Source organism: Sphaeramia orbicularis, chromosome 11 (genome assembly GCF_902148855.1).
Source record: "Sphaeramia orbicularis chromosome 11, fSphaOr1.1, whole genome shotgun sequence".
NCBI classification, from domain to species: domain Eukaryota; kingdom Metazoa; phylum Chordata; class Actinopteri; order Kurtiformes; family Apogonidae; genus Sphaeramia; species Sphaeramia orbicularis.
The window spans coordinates 56418319-56439588 of record NC_043967.1 but is presented as its reverse complement, the minus strand read 5'-3'; the positions used below and the strand labels follow the sequence as shown (position 1 = coordinate 56439588).

Below are 21270 nucleotides of genomic sequence, written 5' to 3'. Positions count from 1 at the left end.
ATACCATCCTGCATCACCAGAGTCCATGTAGGAAAATCAAATTGCTGTGACTGACAGAAGTTTATGAAGCACTTAAATCCTTCTGATGGTTTTATGTTCCTTGTGTGACAAAGAGTTCACAAAGAAACTGATTATAAACATAAGTATTTGACAGCAAATTGATTACATGTTACAAATAATGACCAGCAGGTAGAGATAGGATGAAAAGGATGTGACTTATACAGTAATGATTTGGGGCTAAATCACTGTGGAATCACTGCCGCACACTTTTTGATGAACTTTATGAACTTGCAGAGTATATGGAGTAGGATATAAGCACAAAAGTTTTAAATGGTTTTGATCCATTGTTCAGGAAAAATATCCGCACTGACACGCCTCTGTTATAATGGTTACCAGATGATTTGCATAAATATACACGGCTTATTTGTGGTTGCTTTAAAATGTCTTCCTGAACAGATTTCAAGATCAGCAGAAGGATTTATTCGTAGTTAAGCATCTAAAATTATTCTAACATCTAAAATTATTGTAAAATCACATGCTGTCTGCTATCATAAAATCCTGTGGTTAATTGATTTGCTTTCACACCTCAAATGAACCACAACAGAGTTGGGCCAAAACCACACTTAAGACTATCTCAGCCTGGCTGTTTGGTCTGCACCGTGGATTGATTGACAGCATTTCTGAGGTTGATTGTAGGCCTAGCCTGTTGGTTCAGTTAAATTGGGCCATGGTTCATTTGCCCAGCTAGTTTGGTTCATGTGGACTACTATGAAAGCTGTTGTGTGGACCAAAAACTGGACTGAAACTGCTTGAAAAGGTATGAGTTGGTCTGGTTCCAAATAGACTCTGATGTGGTTCATTTGTGGTGTGAAAGCAAATCAACCAGCCATAGGATTTTATGATGGCAAGTATGTGATTTTAGCTAACTTCAAAAAAATTTAACCTCCTAAGAAAATACCATCAGCTAATCATGAAATCTGTCCTGCAACAGATTATTTAAACTTGGCACAAAAAGTTTGGAAACTTAACTTTGGTCGATCATATTCCCGTTGTTTTTTTTACCGATTTTATTGTATTATATATCATTAAAAAGCTTGTGTAATTTCCTTTCCTATGATACCCAACTCATTGTGATTGTGAACTCATGGAATGAGCACCAGGCCTACTAATGTGAGTGGGTCGCAGAAAAAAAGTGCTGAAATTTCCCTGCAGCACACCTGCGTCCTGCAGGTGTGAACCCAAAAATGAACACCTGTCGATAATGGTGCCGTCATCCACAGGTGTTCATTTTTTGTTGTTTTACACAAAACATCGCCATTCCGCATTTGTCTTATGTGGATAAGCTCCGTGCTATCGGGCAGGTTGAAGCTGGCGTCTGGCAGAGGGATGTTGCAGCATTACTTGGAGTGCGCCCTGGTACCATCTCCAAACTGGTTGCCAAGTTCCGCACAACTGCCACGCACCGGACGTCCCAGGGTCACAACACCTGAGCAAGATCGGTTTCTTACTCGAGCAGCACTGGGGGACCGCAGGCTGTCTTTCACACGTCTGCAGACAAGGTTCTCAGACCGTTACAGAAGACTTTCATGTCATCTCATTTTTGGGTTCACACCTGCAGGATGCAGGTGTGCTGCAGGGAAATTTCGGCACTTTTTTCTGCAACCCACTCACATTAGTAGGCCTGATGCTTGTTCCATAAGTTCACAATCACAATAAGTTGGGTATCATAGGAAAGGAAATAACACAGGCTTTTTAATGATATATAATACAATAAAATCGGTAAAAAAAACAATGGAAATAGGATCGACCAAAGTTAAGTTTCCAAACTTTTTGTGCCAAGTTTATTTGATCTCAATAAGCCATGTATCTAGCTTTATAAGCCATATTTATGTAAATAATTGGGTAAAACTATGGACATTACCACGGGTATTTTTAATGATTAACATGCCAGTAAGCTGGTCAATCTACTGTGCTTCTGTCCTACTCTGTGTAATTTGTCATTTCATTAAGTCCATTAAAAAGTGTGTGAAAGCAATCCTGCAATAATGTCACACAAAAATTAGGTGAAAGGGAATATTTTTCCAGTGTTCTTTCTTGATTTGCTACTTGTTTTTAATCAGTTATGTTTTAGTTCTGTTTGACACAAAAGATCACATGTATACACATTAGAAGCATTTTAGTGCTTGATTTCCCATACATTGGTCATGATTATGCAGGATGACAGTAGCCAAAACTGTCCACTTATTATGATACCGGACAGTCTGTCAACATGAACAATAACAGAACTACAATGCAACTGTATATACTCTTTCTTTTGGACCATAATTTCTGATCAAATACAAATAAACCTTGTGTACGCATAAATGTGCTGCCCCCAATTTTTTTTTTTTTTTTTTTTTTTTTTTTTTTTTTTTTTGTTGTCTATCATAATCATTGTATTAAGAATAAGACAGTGTCCTGGAAAATGTCTTAAATTTGAGATTGGAGAATCATATTTAATATGCCTTCTTTCTTAGAGGGACAACATTGAAGTTAAGAAAGACTGTGTCATAAGATCTCTGTGTGTCTACCTCAACGAGGACAGCAACGCACTTGTCAAGGAGTACCTGGTTAGTAGTAACATTTTACTGTAAGCTTTCAGTATTTAACTTGTATTTTTTTTCTTTATTTCATAATGGTCTTTTTTTTTTTTGTACCAATAGACTGTCAACAGTGAGGAAGCTAAGAGAGAGATTGCACAGACCACCATGGGGATTTATGTGATTCGCCAAGAAGGTGCTGATGAAGGGGATGAGCCAGAGGCTGTTGGAGTGGTGATCGAGGGTGTGGAGCTCCTAAGCAATCTGAGGAGCATCTCTTTTGGATTTGCCATGCTTTTTGGGCTCATTTACACACTCAACCTGAGTTATCCCCAGGAACTCAAATACACATTGGAGTTCTTCCAGAAAGTGCTGATGACCCTGGATGGCAATAAACTGTCCCCTAAGGTCCAAACACTTAAGATAAAGATGCTTCAATAAGTACTCACAAGTACAGCGCCGGACAGTTGAGCTTGCCACATTTTGGCTCATTGAACAATGCCATTTTGATAACCTGGAAAATCATTTGAACCGAGCTGGTTCAAATGTGTAAAGGCTTTACATTACACTTGCTAAACATTGGTGTTTACAGAGTTCATTAGATAGTTGTTCACTTATGTGGATTCATTCTGTTCTTATTGGTCCACCTTCCTCTTGATAGTTTCTGCAGCCTCAAAGCTGCTGTAAGCTGCTCTCTTTAGGGCTTGGTCAGATTGATTTAGGTGGACACTTTTCTGGCATGTTCACAGATATGTTTACCATATTTGCCCTAGTATTTCACACACTCTTCTGTATCATTATTGACTGTTGGATGTTAACCATGCCTCACTTTTATTGTGCAAGTAAGCTGGGCTTGCTCTGTCCATTCTGGTGATGCTTTAAGTGTCCTTGGAACTACAACTCATTAGTTAATGTTTCTGATTTCTTTTATTACAGGCAAAAGGGTTGTTTTTATTTTTTTTCCAATTAATTTTGATGAGGATTCTGCAACCCCTATGATGACATTGAACTTGCAAGTGATGTTTTTGTTTGAGATGGGTGTTGTTTTTTTGGTTGAAGTCTTGGTGGACTGATACTCTTCTGTCTTGATTATGATCTATGATGTCAGCACCCAGGAAAGCCTTATGTTTTTATTTTGTGATTTTTTTTTTTGTGATTACAGAGTGGTTTTATGTATTAGAAACCCTTTTGAATTGTTCCCGATAAATGCCAAATGTAATGTTCTTAAAATGTAATGTTCTCAGAAGTTTTAAGATGTTTAGATTAGTATGTTTTTACATACGAATGTTAAAGCTTTAGTGCATAACTATTACAATACTTAATATTAAATAATTAATTGGAATAATAATTAATTGGAATAATAATTAATTACTAAATATTACAATACAATATTACAAAATGAGAATGACCATTATATTCAAGCCATTGCAAAAGAATGTCCAGTACATTCACGCCATTGACAAATGAGTTGACACAATGCAGTTTAAGCCTCAGCTCCACATTGTCCTCTGTATTTCTCAGTACAGCAGCATTTTGAATCTTGTGTTGTCCGGCAACATTCCTGTGCTGGTGCTCAGGAGGTAATTTGCTTTACCTCAAGACTGAGGGAGGACAACATCAGCAGGAGCTTTTTGCAGCCATCTTCTTTGCCTCCCCTTGCCAACAGACTGCAACTGCATTCTCCTCTTAGTCATGAGGTAAAAGAAATCACAGAAATGCAGAGTTATTTGGAGCTGATAGGTTATAATAATTGTGCACTTGAGCTTTAGGTTGTTTTATTGTTATGTAGTTTGTGGGAAAAAGTTCAGTGATTGATTTTTCATGTCAAAACAGACTTTGTGTGTTTATTACAGACAAAACTGAAAGGACGGCACACTTAAATGCTGTTTTACTTTGTTTATTCTTGATCTCAGGTCATTTTATTTTTAAACAGTATTATTTAGCCCTCATTTGAAGCTCCTGTTTTTGTATTACCTCATTAATATTGTAACTGAGTTTTATTTCTGAGTTTAAATGTCTCACATAGTGCACTTAGATAATCAGTTTTACTGGTTATGGCATAAAGCCATTGGCTTTTATGCTCAAGTACTGTTGGGTTTACAATAAAGTTTTAACTTTTTCGGAACTTTGCTTGTGTGTGGGATGCTTAAATAAACACATAAGGTTTATGTAAAACTTCCTCTTATCTTTATATGTAATTATTGAATAGGCAACATAAGGTTTATGTAAAAGTTCACCTTAAAGTGTATTAATGAAATGAACACAAAGTATATGCAGACATTAGCATTAACTTTAACTTAAACTTCATTTAATAAAAAATGATTTTGTTTACATTAACTATACATGATAAAAACATTGCATTTAATGTGACCTTTTACTTTGAACTTATGTGTTGGAATTACATGGAAAATTTACATGTAATTAAAATACATAAAGTCAACATTTTTGGCTTAATTATTTTTTTGAGTGCACCCACAGGATGAATGTGTGAAAAACAAAAATTACACAAACATATGAACAATTTTTGTGACTGCATAGTTTGTTTTGTAGTTGGACTCATTAGAGGTCGATGTCGCTTACATTTTAAAGAATGAGTTACCAAACACTTTTTATGTCACTACTTATAAAATATGGACTCAGATGTTTTTCCAAAGTCTGCTCTGCCAGCAGAAAAACGACCACATGTAGAACCTGTGGTTCCACAGGTCAGACTGGTCTGATATCAGACTATTATACACAGGTTTACAGTTGGGTCCATTATCTGTGTGAGATAAACACAGATATATACAACAGTTAATCCACCTGTTCACAATCACCTAATATAAGATTATTATATCCTGTGTAGATCAATGTTCTTATTTCATATATCGGCCAATATCTACCAGTTACTGGCCAATATCAGATATTGGCCGTTATACTGGATATCCCCTTTTTTTAGCCCCTAGTATCGGTATCAGCCCCAAAAAGCCCATATTGGTCGGGCTGTAGTTTGTTCGTGTGTAGCAGTAAGCACAGTGTCCACTTCAGCCTCGGATGACTTTGTAATGTCCGTTATCGTACTCAGAGCTTACAGAACACTAGGGTTCACTTCACTCCAGGCTTCCTCTGCCTCAGTTTCTATTTCACTGCTTCTTCCTGTTCAGCCGTAGTGGATTCCATGTTCGCTTGCATTCCTGCGGCGGGGTTTTCTGGATTTATTTGGTCTTCGAGTTAAGGATTTTCCAGAAATAGTCATGTAGGCTCATTCTAGAACAGCTTCTACTCACACATGTACAGTTTCACCAGATGAACGCAGAACTTAAACCTGGGGTGGGCAATGAAGTTTCCGATGGGGCCACATGAGAAACTTTGACAGTTGTTAAGGGCCAGATCAATACACTTGCAGCTCTCCTAAATATCTCTCTCTGTCTATATATATACTTCACTATAATACAAAACCAGTAAACGCAACAACACAATAATAAAATGAAAATGTGGAGCACAGAATACGACTATTTAATGAATATTCACAAAAAGACTTTGGAAAATGTGCAAAACCAGCTCCACATTAACTATACATGAAAAACTCTGAGTGCATCCAGCTTCGTTTGTTTGCACATCACAGTTCCTTTTCGTTTTCTTTTCCTCTGACTTCAGAAAAGAAATACTTGCAGGTCCATGTCTTGTTAAACACTCTGCATTCGGAATTAATCTTTCTTTTTTTTGCCATTAGCTGACATCTTCATGAGCTGAAACTGACCAACAAACCAACCAGTGCATCAGCCTTATGCAAGTACAGAAAGTATGTGTGCAAAAACACTATCCTTCAAAATAAAAGCAGTGGCGTTGTATTGGTTACGTCTATTATGATGATACATATTTGCATTGACTTTTAATTTGCCAGTGACCTCATGTGGGCCAGTTAGGGTCAGCTGTTGGGCCGCATGAGGCCTCCGGGCCTTACAATGCCCGGGTCGGATTTAAACAGATATTTCAGTAAATCTCACCGGAGCTTAACAAGACAAGGTGTTCATACTACAGCACCATCATGCCCCCTCCCTTTGAATGACCGGCAGAAACCCCTGGTTCCACTGAAAACATCCATAAATCATGTCAGGGACAGACGTTTCAACAGCACAGACAACAAGGCAGACCACCTCCATGAACTGTCGTCAGTACGTAAGAACAAACCGACCCTAAAGCCACAGAGCGGTGCTTCATCATCACTGGCTGTTCTGCTGTAAATGATTTAAAAGTGCTTTTATTGCATTTGTAGTGTTTTCAGATTTATGCAGAGGACAGTGGTCTGATGGAGTTCCTCTCAGATCCTCATTCATCTTCATCAGTTTGTCGTGTTATTTCTTGTCTTTTCGGTGGAATAAGACCAAGTGTACTGTGGTTGTAAAGGGAACTTTAAAGTCCGTGGACGCCTTGGATCCAGGTGTTTGTGTTCTAACAGCAGTCTGGGATCCAAAACAATAAGGACTAATGTCAGAATAGTTTTAGATTATGGGATAGATATCAGTGCATTGGTCCATTTGGGTTCAATTATTATCTTTCTGAAATGACTCACAGATGGTTTGGACTCAGTTTATGTCAACATTGATTTTTTTTATCCATGTCTATGATTTTAAATGTTGTACCTCTGAATTTCCTCCACCAAGGAGGTTCTGTTTTTGCCGACGCTGGTTTGTTTGTCTGTGTGCAAGATAACTGAAAAAGTTATGGACAGATTTGGATGAAAATTTCAGTAAACATTGATACTGGCACAAGGAGCAAATGATTACATTTTAGTGGTGATGGGGGGGGGGCACACTGATCTACCTTGGTGGAGGTCTGCGCTCTCCGAGTGCTTTTCTAGTTTCTCAAATATTTTTTGTGCTCTTTTGTGATCACCCAAAACCACTCAAAAACAACCCAAAAAACAGCCAAAGTCACCCAACAACCATCCAAAAACCATCTAAAAATCATCTAAAAAAACATCTAAAAATCATACAAAAACCATACAAAAAAATAGGACCTATGTCCCTGTATCTTACCGGCCTAATTAAAAACTTTGGGAAATGTATCCAGATCCATTTATTCTCCCCCAGTTCTGTGTATTTATTCTATTACAGAAATAGCCCATGTTTTGCTCATATTCAATCAGATGTGTAAAAAAGTCAAATTCCATCTTGATATCATTGATACTGATTTATTGGATCAACCCACTTCCTATCTGTTATAATGGGAACATTTTTCAAAGTGGCACCAAATCCAGAATCAGATCTGGATCCAAATAATTTCACTAACTTTTGTTGACATCATCATAAAGAAGCTGTAGACCAAGTTTGACGTCAATTGGAATTGTAGTTTTGGAGAAGAAGATGATTGAAAGTTTTGTAACGGACGACAGACGCTGCATGATGACAGGAGCTTTTGGTCTGTCGGCCGCTAAGATAAAAACTATCCAACCCCCCCCCCAAAAAAAACCAAAAACACCCAGCCCAGGTGAATCCAGGTGTTTGTGTTCTAACAGCGGTCTGGGATCCAAAACAATAAGGACTAATGTCAGAATACAGTTTTATATTATGGGATGGATATCAGTGCATTGGTTCGTTTGGTTCAGTTCTTCTCTTTGTTTGTAAAATGACTCACAGACGGTTTGGACTGAATTCTAGTCTGAGAGGACGGATCTGAGATGAGGAGGTCTGGGATCCTGAGTGTTCAGAGTCAATGAGTAAAAAAGACCAAAATAATCAACAAATCAAACATAAACGAACAAAAATGAATAAAACAAACAAACAAACAAATAAATAAATTTCTCTCAACGTTGATTTTTTTTTTTTTCTCCCTGACTTTGATTTTCACTGTTCTTCCTCTAAATGTCTGTAATATTTTTCTGCTCTGACTGTAAATAATCATTTCCTTCTACTTTCATCACATCTGACTGAGGAAGAAACATCTACCATTAAACTGTAAATAAATCTGGATGTTTGTGAACTCTGTGGACATAAACCTGTGGACACATCATGTCTGCAGCTGTCACATGTCCTGTTCAGGAGGATCACACACAAACATCTATATTCATTTAAGGTTTAATGGTAGATTTTACTGTATTCTGTCCTGTTTTAGTTATTTTGATTATTTTTTATTCTACAAAAATGAATTATTGTATCTGTGAAGCATCATTTAGTCCAAAACCCAAAGAGATTCACTTTAACACAACAGTGACAGAAAATGAACTGAAATGAACTTGTAAACCATAATTAAAACACTGATTAATTACTGATCGACTGCAGAAAAATGACACGAATGGACGATAATATTCAGCCTGATCTAATGCAGATGAAACGGATCTGAAATGAAACATTTAAACTGTGGTGTTGACCTGTGGGAACCCTGGTTCTAGATCCTCTGATCCACTTCAGTCCTCTCCTTTCTTGGTAAATTCCTCTGTCATTTTCAGCTGAATAACCTCTAGGCTAACATGTCTGTTTCTGCACCATGGCAACGTGGCCCTAATGTTTATCTGTTGCTAGGTAACCCACTTCAATGATGATTCTATGATTCTGGCATTTGTACAGCTGTTGTGTTCCAAAACTACTAACATCTCCCAAAATATTGGTCCGATCAACTTCCTGTTTTCACGAGTGTGTTCCTGGACCAAAATTACAGAAGTGTGACAAACTGCAGCAGTCAGCTGTGTACGGAGTCCACTTCACTTTTAGAATATAGAGATGACTCACTGAAGGACGTTTATGTCAACTCTATGGACATAAACCTGTGGACACAGCATGTCTGCAGCTGTCACATGTCCTGTTCAGGAGGATCACACACACAAACATCTATATTTATTTATAGTTTAATGGTAGATGTTTCTTCCTCAGTCAGATGTGATGAAAGTAGATGGAAATAATTATTTACAGTCAGAGCAGAAAAATATTAGAGACATTTAGAGGAAGAACATTTAAAATTAAAAAAATAAAAAATAAAGCTCAATGTTGAGAGAAATCAATTTGAGTATTTTATTCATTTTGTTTATTATTTTGTTTATTTTTGTTCATTTATGTTTGATTTGTTGATATTTTGGTCTTTTTTTTTAAACTTGTTTTGGTGATTTTTATTCATTTTGTTGATTATTTTGTCAAATTCTGTTCATTTTTTCTTTCTCAGTTAGATGTGATGAAAGTAGATGGTTAGTAAAAAAAAAAAGTAAAATGAACAAAAGCAGCAACAAAATTAATAAAAATTACCAGCACAAGCATAAAAAGTGAACAAAAATGAAGAAAAGAGCAATGTAATGAGCAAAATACACACACAAAAAAAACAAAAGTAGATGATCAGATTAGGAAGAAAATGATTATTTACAGTCAGAGCAGGAAAAATATTAGAGACATTTAGAGGAAGAACATTTAAAAACAATCATGAATAAAAAAAAAACAACAAAATCAATGTTCCAATCAGTGCTCCAAAAAACTGCATAATAATGGACAGATGGACAGATGGACAGATGGACATGCTGACTGTATTTGTACCAGGGGCTCAAAAAAACCAAACAAACATCCAAACCTGTCACATCTATAGAATTCCTCAGTAGGAGAAATGATGAAAAAAATGACACCTGTAGACAGAAGCACCATTATGACAAATACCAGGGATGAGTCACCTGTGAATTAACGGGAAACGTCTGCGTGGACCTGCACATCTGTCGGCTACGAAACCTTTTATCGAGATGTTGGTGTTACACCCTGAAGGCCACGCGTGAAACCCCCCCCCACACAAACACATGGGTTTAAGCTGAACCCTGACACCAGGGCACAGGTCGCATTAACCACAAATATTCCATCACTGACAGATTTTTTTTTAAATGACGGAAAATTCTGAAGGTCGTCCATCATTTTGACAGATTAAAATACGGAGGGTAATCTACCAAAGAACGCACTGTGAACAGAACCTGCTGCAGGTTCACTGCTCTGTCTGTGAGCAAGGCATCAAACATTCTGTAACAGGATCCAACTGTACAGAACCAACAGCACCTGTACAGAACCAACAGAACCCGTACAGAACCAACAGAACCTGTACAGAACCAACAGTACCTGTACAGAACCAACACCTGTACAGAACCAACAGCACCTGTACAGAACCAACAGCACCTGTACAGAACCAACAGAACCCGTACAGAACCAACAGAACCTGTACAGAACCAACAGTACCTGTACAGAACCAACACCTGTACAGAACCAGCACCTGTACAGAACCAACAGCACCTGTACAGAACCAACAGCACCTGTACAGAACCAACACCTGTACAGAACCAACAGCACCTGTACAGAACCAACAGAACCTGTACAGAACCAACAGAACCTGTACAGAACCAACAGTACCTGTACAGAACCAACACCTGTACAGAACCAACAGAACCTGTACAGAACCAACAGCACCTGTACAGAACCAACACCTGTACAGAACCAACAGAACCTGTACAGAACCAACAGCACCTGTACAGAACCAACAGAACCTGTACAGAACCAACAGTACCTATACAGAACCAACACCTGTACAGAACCAACAGAACCTGTACAGAACCAACAGCACCTGTACAGAACCAACAGAACCTGTACAGAACCAACAGTACCTGTACAGAACCAACACCTGTACAGAACCAACAGAACCTGTACAGAACCAACAGCACCTGTACAGAACCAGCACCTGTACAGAACCAACAGTACCTGTACAGAACCAACACCTGTACAGAACCAACAGAACCTGTACAGAACCAACAGCACCTGTACAGAACCAACACCTGTACAGAACCAACAGCACCTGTACAGAACCAGCACCTATACAGAACCAACAGCACCTGTACAGAACCAACAGAACCTGTACAGAACCAACAGCACCTGTACAGAACCAGCACCTGTACAGAACCAACAGCACCTGTACAGAACCAACAGAACCTGTACAGAACCAACAGTACCTGTACAGAACCAACACCTGTACAGAACCAACAGAACCTGTACAGAACCAACAGCACCTGTACAGAACCAACAGAACCTGTACAGAACCAACAGTACCTGTACAGAACCAACACCTGTACAGAACCAACAGCACCTGTACAGAACCAACAGAACCTGTACAGAACCAACAGCACCTGTACAGAACCAGCACCTGTACAGAACCAACAGCACCTGTACAGAACCAACACCTGTACAGAACCAACAGCACCTGTACAGAACCAACAGCACCTGTACAGAACCAGCACCTGTACAGAACCAACAGCACCTGTACAGAACCAACACCTGTACAGAACCAACAGAACCTGTACAGAACCAACAGCACCTGTACAGAACCAACACCTGTACAGAACCAACAGAACCTGTACAGAACCAACAGCACCTGTACAGAACCAGCACCTGTACAGAACCAACAGCACCTGTACAGAACCAACAGAACCTGTACAGAACCAACAGTACCTGTACAGAACCAACACCTGTACAGAACCAACAGCACCTGTACAGAACCAACAGAACCTGTACAGAACCAACAGCACCTGTACAGAACCAACACCTGTACAGAACCAACAGCACCTGTACAGAACCAACAGAACCTGTACAGAACCAACAGCACCTGTACAGAATCAACAGAACCTGTACAGAACCAACAGCACCTGTACAGAACCAACACCTGTATAGAACCAACAGCACCTGTACAGAACCAACACCTGTACAGAACCAACAGCACCTGTATAGAACCAACACCTGTATAGAACCAACAGCACCTGTACAGAACCAACACCTGTACAGAACCAACAGCACCTGTACAGAACCAACACCTGTACAGAACCAACAGCACCTGTACAGAACCAACACCTGTACAGAACCAACACCTGTATAGAACCAACAGCACCTGTACAGAACCAACAGCACCTGTACAGAACCAACACCTGTATAGAACCAACACCTGTATAGAACCAACAGCACCTGTACAGAACCAACAGCTGTACAGAACCAACAGCACCTGTACAGAACCAACACCTGTACAGAACCAACACCTGTATAGAACCAACAGCACCTGTACAGAACCAACACCTGTATAGAACCAACAGCACCTGTACAGAACCAACACCTGTACAGAACCAACAGCACCTGTACAGAACCAACAGCACCTGTACAGAACCAACACCTGTATAGAACCAACAGCACCTGTACAGAACCAACACCTGTACAGAACCAACAGCACCTGTACAGAACCAACACCTGTATAGAACCAACAGCACCTGTACAGAACCAACACCTGTACAGAACCAACACCTGTATAGAACCAACAGCACCTGTACAGAACCAACACCTGTACAGAACCAACACCTGTACAGAACCAACAGCACCTGTACAGAACCAACACCTGTATAGAACCAACACCTGTACAGAACCAACACCTGTATAGAACCAACAGCACCTGTACAGAACCAACACCTGTATAGAACCAACAGAACCTGTACAGAACCAACACCTGTATAGAACCAACACCTGTATAGAACCAACACCTGTATAGAACCAACAGAACCACTGTTCACAACTACACTGAATACAACAGCGGTACTACAGTCACATGACTCACCGTTAGTCCACCTGTAGTAGACCCCCTGTCCAGTTAGTCCACCTGTAGTAGACCCTGTCCAGTTAGTCCACCTGTAGCAGACCCTGTCCAGTTAGTCCACCTGTAGTAGACCCCCTGTCCAGTTAGTCCACCTGTAGTAGACCCCCTGTCCAGTTAGTCCACCTGTAGTAGACCCTGTCCAGTTAGTCCACCTGTAGCAGACCCTGTCCAGTTAGTCCACCTGTAGTAGACCCCCTGTCCAGTTAGTCCACCTGTAGTAGACCCTGTCCAGTTAGTCCACCTGTAGCAGACCCTGTCCAGTTAGTTCACCTATAGTAGACCCCGTCCAGTTAGTCCACCTGTAGCAGACCCCGTCCAGTTAGTCCACCTGTAGCAGACCCCGTCCAGTTAGTCCACCTGTAGCAGACCCTGTCCAGTTAGTCCACTTTTAGCAGACCCTGTCCAGTTAGTCCACCTGTAGCAGACCCTGTCCAGTTAGTCCACCTGTAGCAGACCTCCTCAGTTCTTTCCAGTAAATGTGATGTCATCGGTAAACGTGGTGAAAACCATCTTAAATATTCTAATAAGGTTTTTCCCAGGATAACCACAGATTCTTCCAGGATCATCTCTGGACCTGCTGCGGTGGTCCTGCCTCTCTCCTGCCCTCGTCATCGCCACTCACTTATCCTCAACTGCCTCCATGTGTCTCCCCCTCTCCCCCAGTCTCTGTCTCTATCTCTCTCTCTTTTCTTTTTCTTTACTCTCTCTCTTTAACCCCATGTGCTCCTGTCCCTCGTCCCTCCTCCTCAGTCTGGTTCTGCTCCAGGTTTCTGCTGTTAAAGGTCCTGTTTCCTTCCACTGTCTCCATCACTAGTGTTTGCTCCTGGAGGATTCTGTTGGGTTTCTGTAAATTGGCTTCAGTCTGGTTTGGACCAACTATGTATAAAGTGTCATGAGAGAACTTTTTGTGATCTGGCGCTATATAAATTAAATTTGATTGATTGAGTGATTTAATTGGTTTTCCCTGTAAGTGGCTTTGGAAAAAAGCGTCTGCCAAATGCGTAAACATAAACATAAAACAGAGGGACTGATGGAGTGAAGGATGAAGGACAGGCAGCTCCTCCTGCAGTTCTTCTTTCCTTTGGTGTGTTCTATGTGCTCATGTTCTACCTTTACTATGCTATTAGATTTCATGTCCGTTTGTTTGCAGATCTGTGCTTCACAGAAGCTGAACCCTGACCCTCAGTTCATGGACTGGACAGTGTGTGACAGTTTAGAATGTGTCCAGAGAACACAGCAGTTCAGAGTGGAGGACAGGATTCTACCAGTGGTGATGTGATGTTGGGTTCAACTACAGCTGCTGCATCACTGACATGTTTTTGAACATTACACACTAAATATAGCTCATTATCATTAAAAAACTAGAAGCACTCGGAGAGCGCAGACCTCCGCCAAGGCTGATCAGTGGCCCCCCCTGTGGGCCCCCCCACCCCCGATCACCACCAAAATTTAATCATTTCTTCCTTATCCCATTTCCAACAAACCCTGAAAATTTCATCCAAATCTGTCCATAACTTTTTGAGTTATGTTGCACACTAACGGACAGACAAACAAACAGACAAACAAACAAACAAACAAACAAACCCTGGTAAAAACATAACCTCCTTGGCGGAGGTAATAAAAATCTGAAATGATGGATAATAATATGTTATGATGGAATTTTTACGACCCTGTCCGACAAAATGACGAACAATGAAATGTCTAGTGCCACCTCTGTGCAGAGGGACAGGGACAGGGTAAGGGACAGGGACAAGGACAGGGTAAGGGTAAGGGACAGGGACAGGGACAGGGTAAGGGACAGGGACAGGGTAAGGGTAAGGGACAGGGTAAGGGTAAGGGTAAGGGACAGGGTAAGGGACAGGGACAAGGACAGGGTAAGGGACAGGGACAGGGTAAGGGACAGGGTAAGGGACAGGGATAAGGACAGGGTAAGGGACAGGGTAAGGGACAGGGTAAGGGTAAGGGACAGGGACAGGGTAAGGGACAGGGGACAAGGACAGGGTAAGGGACAGGGTAAGGGTAAGGGTAAGGGTAAGGGACAGGGTAAGGGACAGGGACAGGGTAAGGGTAAGGGACAGGGACAGGGTAAGGGACAGGGTAAGGGACAGGGTAAGGGACAGGGTAAGGGACAGGGACAAGGACAGGGTAAGGGACAGGGACAGGGTAAGGGTAAGGGACAGGGTAAGGGACAGGGACAGGGTAAGGGACAGGGTAAGGGACAGGGACAAGGACAGGGTAAGGGTAAGGGTAAGGGACAGGGTAAGGGACAGGGTAAGGGTAAGGGACAGGGACAGGGTAAGGGACAGGGACAGGGTAAGGGACAGGGTAAGGGACAGGGACAGGGTAAGGGACAGGGACAAGGACAGGGTAAGGGACAGGGACAGGGTAAGGGTAAGGGACAGGGTAAGGGTAAGGGACAGGGACAGGGTAAGGGACAGGGTAAGGGACAGGGACAAGGACAGGGTAAGGGACAGGGTAAGGGTAAGGGTAAGGGACAGGGTAAGGGACAGGGACAGGGTAAGGGACAGGGACAGGGTAAGGGACAGGGTAAGGGACAGGGTAAGGGACAGGGTAAGGGACAGGGACAAGGACAGGGTAAGGGACAGGGTAAGGGACAGGGTAAGGGACAGGGACAGGGTAAGGGACAGGGTAAGGGGACAGGGACAAGGACAGGGTAAGGGACAGGGTAAGGGTAAGGGTAAGGGACAGGGTAAGGGACAGGGTAAGGGTAAGGGACAGGGACAGGGTAAGGGACAGGGACAGGGTAAGGGACAGGGTAAGGGACAGGGACAGGGTAAGGGACAGGGTAAGGGACAGGGACAAGGACAGGGTAAGGGACAGGGACAGGGTAAGGGTAAGGGTAAGGGACAGGGTAGGGACAGGGACAGGGACAAGGACAGGGACAGGGTAAGGGACAGGGTAAGGGACAGGGTAAGGGACAGGGACAGGGACAAGGACAGGGACAGGGTAAGGGACAGGGTAAGGGACAGGGACAAGGACAGGGTAAGGGACAGGGACAAGGACAGGGTAAGGGACAGGGACAGGGTCTTACTGCTGGATCTGCTCTGCAGTGTCGTATCTGCCGTCGTAGTTGTAGTCGAACACCGGACCGGTCACCACGTTGATGCCGTTGTAAAACCAGGAGTATTTCATCAACAGGGAGTTGTGGAAATAGTCCCAGATTTCTACGAGGAGGAAAGGAGTGAGAAAAAGGACGAATAAACATTTAAGGAGATGAAATAAAACAGGTGTTGAACTGGAGTTAGATTATGAGTAGGATGGACGTTAGATCTATTTTAGCTGTTTTAATTCAGACTTCTTATTTCTAAATCATCTTCTTGTTTTTTTGTTTTTTTTTTTCAGATCAGGTCATTTCCCGGTGGGACTGTATCTGTGTCGTCATGGTAACCCCCCATGTGTGGGTGTGTCCACTTACTCTTGAACTCGGGGAACATGGGCACCACGTTGCTCATGAGCAGGGCATCGAACTGCTGCTCCACAGTGTCATTCAGATCTGCAAACACACACACACACACACATGAGCCAAGACCCCCCAGACCCCCAGACCCCCCCAGGAGGACAGGACATGGGTGCATGGGTCATTATCAGTCTATTCGGAAGAACAACACTGCTGTACTGGAACACCCCCCACCCCACCCCACCCCACATGAGGCTGCTGCCAGTAAACGTGTCAAAGAAAACAGTGTGATTTGGTGGAAAAGGGGTGGGGTGGGGGGGCACAAGTGTGAAAAATTACAAAGTCAAAGTCCCAGAAGGAGTGGGACATGGTTTGGAAACTGGGGAGGGGGGCGTTGATGTGTGGCTGTGTGCTGGTGCGTACTGGGGGGGTACAGGAAGGCGGGTGTTACGTTTCCAGCAGACTCGTACTGGTCACAGCGGGGGCTGACGGACAGACGGACGTCAGGTCTCAGACAGTCGGGAATCGGCGGAGGCAGAGGGTCAAAGGTCATCTGCAACACAGGGGTCACATGGGGTCATGGGGGGACACTGTTAGAACAAGACACACACACACATTTACACATGGATTTATGGGGTTTGGAAATAAAAGAGGCAGAAAATGAACTGAACTGTTCAATATGTGTCCATTAATTTATATTGTTATTATTATTATTATTATTATTATTATTATTTTGTAATAACTGAATAAAACAGTGAGTTATAGCAAAAAATAAAACAAAACAGACTGGAATTTTTATATTTATTATAAAAAACAGTAAATGTTGATAATCAATCAATGACTGCATTATGTATCTGTTGTGGTTCGATATTAAAATTAGGAAAATTGTGTTGTTTGATTCTTGTATTCAGTTCATGATAAAGGTGTAAAAGCACTGAGGGGTTGGATTAAATCAGTTTCTTCTTCTTCTTTCTACTCCTTTTGCAAAATTCAGACTTGTATGTGTTTGAAGATAGATTTTGTTCATTTAAATGTTAGTTTGTTTTTGTCTTAATTTGTTTTGTTTTATTTTGTTTCTTTGCATGTTCGAAATAAATAAATAAATGAATAATGAAACTTTATGAGATTATCAATCATTCAATCAAATTTTATTTATATAGCGCCAAATCATGACAAAAGTTATGTCTGTCGTGGAGGCGTAAACAACATAAAAATTTGTGGAGAATGGATCAGTTGTCAAACTGACAGACGAGCTCCGCCCCCCTCTGGTCAGAGGTCAGTTCTGACCTGTCCAGGAAGTCCTTCTAACTTAGAGTAGGCCGCGCTAGTAAATTTGATCATTTTATTTGGAAAATTTCATGTACACAAAAATAAATGTACCTAAAACACACCCACATTTTAAAATCTTTCTGATGGAATTGGAAAAACATATTAAACCATTAGAATTTATCTTTAACAAAAAACAGCACCAGCGCCCTGTCACGTCTGCCACCAGACGTCAGTCTGGTCTGGTCTGTCTTGTGTGTTTGTCTGTCACTTCCTGTTTTATTTTGTTCAGTTCTCCTCATGTGTCATGTCTGGTGTCTTTGCTTCCTGTCCCTTCCACCTGTGTGATTACCTGTCTCCGCCCTGATGTGTTCCACCTGTGTCTCACTGTCGTCCCTCCCTCTTGTGTATTTCAGTCCTGTGTTTCCTCCTGTCCGTCGCCAGTTCGTATTTTCCTCGTGAGATACTTACCAGCGTTTTTGGATCCTGTCTGTCTGTGTTTGACCTGGTTTGCCTTCTCTGACTCTTGCCTGTTTGCCTAACCCTGTCTGTGCTTCTGCCTCCAACGACTCAACGTGTGTTCGACCTTATCGCCTGTTCGACGGTACGTGAGCTAGCCTGATCCTTATGTCCTGTTGCCTTTCCGTCTGCCTGCCCGTGTAGGACCTGCTTCTGCCACTGACATCCCTCTGCTTTCCCCTAGTCGGATTCCCGACGTGCTTTACCGTTCCGGACTGTGGGTTTTCGTCTCCGGTCCGCTTCACTAACCCTGAGAAGAACCCGGGACTCTGTGTTCTCAAGATTCTGTTCATTATCAGAGAACTGTCAGCTAACAGTGTGTTTAATGAACACTGTGAACTTTGACGTCCGTCTCTGGGTCTTGCATGTGGGTTCAGTTTATGTACTCAGTCCATCACACACCCTGGCAAATTATAAAGAATTCTTTAAAATACATTGAACTCTCTGATGTATTAATTTATTTATTTTTGTTAGATATGTTGTTTTTTTTGTTTTTTTTTAGACTATTTTTATTTTATAAATTTGTACATCATAAAACAGCAAGAGAAAATACAAAAAAAAAAAAAAAAAAAAAATCCAAAACAACGTTCAAACAAGCCAAAAAAGCCTTATATGAATAACTCCCCAGAAATGAACAATACACAGGAAATGAAAAAGAAAGAAAGAATTAAAAATACAATATAACTGAATTAATAAACTAAAGTGAAAAATAAATAAATAAAATAATGTATTTTTTTTATATTATTTGTCTATTCTGCTTTGTGTCTTTAAATGCATGCATTTCTTAAAATTTATTTGTTCAAAAGCTTTTTCTTTTTGACATTTTGATGTTTGTTCAAAATTTATATTTCTTGTATACCTAAATATTTTCAGTTAAAAAAATCTAAATAGCAGCCTGCACTAAGCTTAAATATGATTGGTTAATATGAAGTATGCCACTGTTGCTAAGCAGAAGAATAAACTCATATGAAAACAGAATGTCAGCGGTTGGACTGGTCTGGAGGTTCTGGGCACTTTGGGTCAGGCTGGACTGTTGTGGGTTCAGTCCAGATAAAGGAGATTAAAAAAACTGCAGAACTGAGTAAACATTCATATGTGGACCTGTGGTTGAACAGAGAAAGAAAGTGAAGAACCAGCACCGGTGGAAGACTGATGGACAGATTCAAAGCAGGATGAACGACGCACTTCTGCTTTTTTATAGAAATATAAGTGAAGTTTAAAGGGGCCCGGTCTGGACTAAAGCCGGGCCTAAAGTAATGTCTGAATTTGTTTTTCCTTTTTTTTTTTTTTTTCTCAGGTTTTTATTTAGAAATACTGAGAAAAATTCAACATACATTTAAATTACATTGTGGTCACGTAACAAGTATGTGACCAATGACCAATCTGTCCATTCTCAACACTTCAGTTTTTCCCTTTTTTTTTTTTGTTAATAATAAACAAAACAATTGAACAGTGAACAATGGATGCATTGTTACTAGGGATGTCCGATAATATCGGCCCACCGATATTATCGGCCTGATATTGGCATAAAAATGTAATATCGGTGAATATCGGTATCGGTTTTTTTGCCTATCATTAAAACTGATAAAATAATGCCTTGATCTCACCGGCATTTACCGACGCATAAAAGAAGCATTGTTTGTAGCTGAAAGAAATGTGCAGTTTTCAAAACTGTGCAGTAGCGTTGCCACACTGTAACAGACTCATGGAGGGAGGGAGAGAAAAGAAATAATATGGCCTTTTTTCCACAACTTAACTCTTTCTCGCCAATGACCAGATTTTCCGTCAGTCCGTGTTTTCACTGTTATACTGTAGTTGAAGCTGTGCGGATCGTGTGAATTACTTTCCCTTAGTCCAAAACAAATATTAAGCAGCTTTTTCGGAAAAATGACGGACCGGGTTTAATGTTTTGCACTGGAGTCTCCGTATCCCATGGCACGCATCCAGCGTCAGTCACTGAATGAGGAAATGCAGACTGTGCAGGAAACCGCACACAGTTTCAAAAGCCTTAAAGATGATTATGGAGACAGACGTCTGACAGTTCAGTATATGATGGAGCTACAGAAGAACCATTTAGAGCAGGAACGGAGAAGAAACAGAAGGTGAGGGGACGGACACGGACACGGGAAACACGGAGCGGCTCAGGTCCGACATGAAGGGGGGGGGGGGGGGGGGGGCACGGAGCGACACGGAGAAAATGACAGACAGGAGGAAATTGAAAAGAGACATTTGTAGAGGACATTCAAGGAGAAGACAGACACACAGGACATGGACAGACAAAGGACAGCTAGTGTTCATCTGTTTAGAGTGAGTTCAGATTCAGACTGAGGACACAGAACAGATTCAGCTGGAGAATGTCAGCAGGACACAGGGAAGACACTGTGGGATTTGGCTGGAATAGGAAAGAAATACATACATATATTCATACACAGATAAATAACTAGAGGTCCATAGAATTATTTACAGATCAAACACCTAACACAACATTTTCAGTCAGCCTCCAAAGATGAGTGAAAATGACCAAACAGGCTGGTGCTGGCTACCAACTCAGTGGAAAATGTTCTGGAGGGAGAGAGTTCAGCTGAAGTATGTGTTCTGTGCACAGACAGAGTTTACATTTAAAAGCCTTGTTGCATTTGAGAATGCATCCAATGGGGCATCACAGTAAAATTAGGCATGATGTGTTAATTCCATGACAGGAGATATGTGATGTTACCTAAAATTAGTTTAATATCCCACATATATCGGCAGCGATATCGGTAGATATCGGAATTGGAAATTAAGCGTTGGACAATATCGGCATATCGTTTTTTGGCAAAAAAGCCAATATCGGACATCCCTAATTGTTACATAAAGAAAACACACACAAAG

General features: G+C 41.3%; 1 protein-coding gene across 1 annotated transcript in view; it reads right to left on the bottom strand.

Moving 5' to 3' along the window:
* LOC115428207 (venom phosphodiesterase 1-like) overlaps nt 1-21270 on the bottom strand; it is a 130763-nt gene that overhangs the window by 31699 nt on the left and 77794 nt on the right. Inside the window, 3 exon segments of the mRNA XM_030147044.1 lie at nt 16249-16381; nt 16633-16710; nt 17038-17167. Coding sequence (XP_030002904.1) covers nt 16249-16381; nt 16633-16710; nt 17038-17167 — 341 coding nt within the window.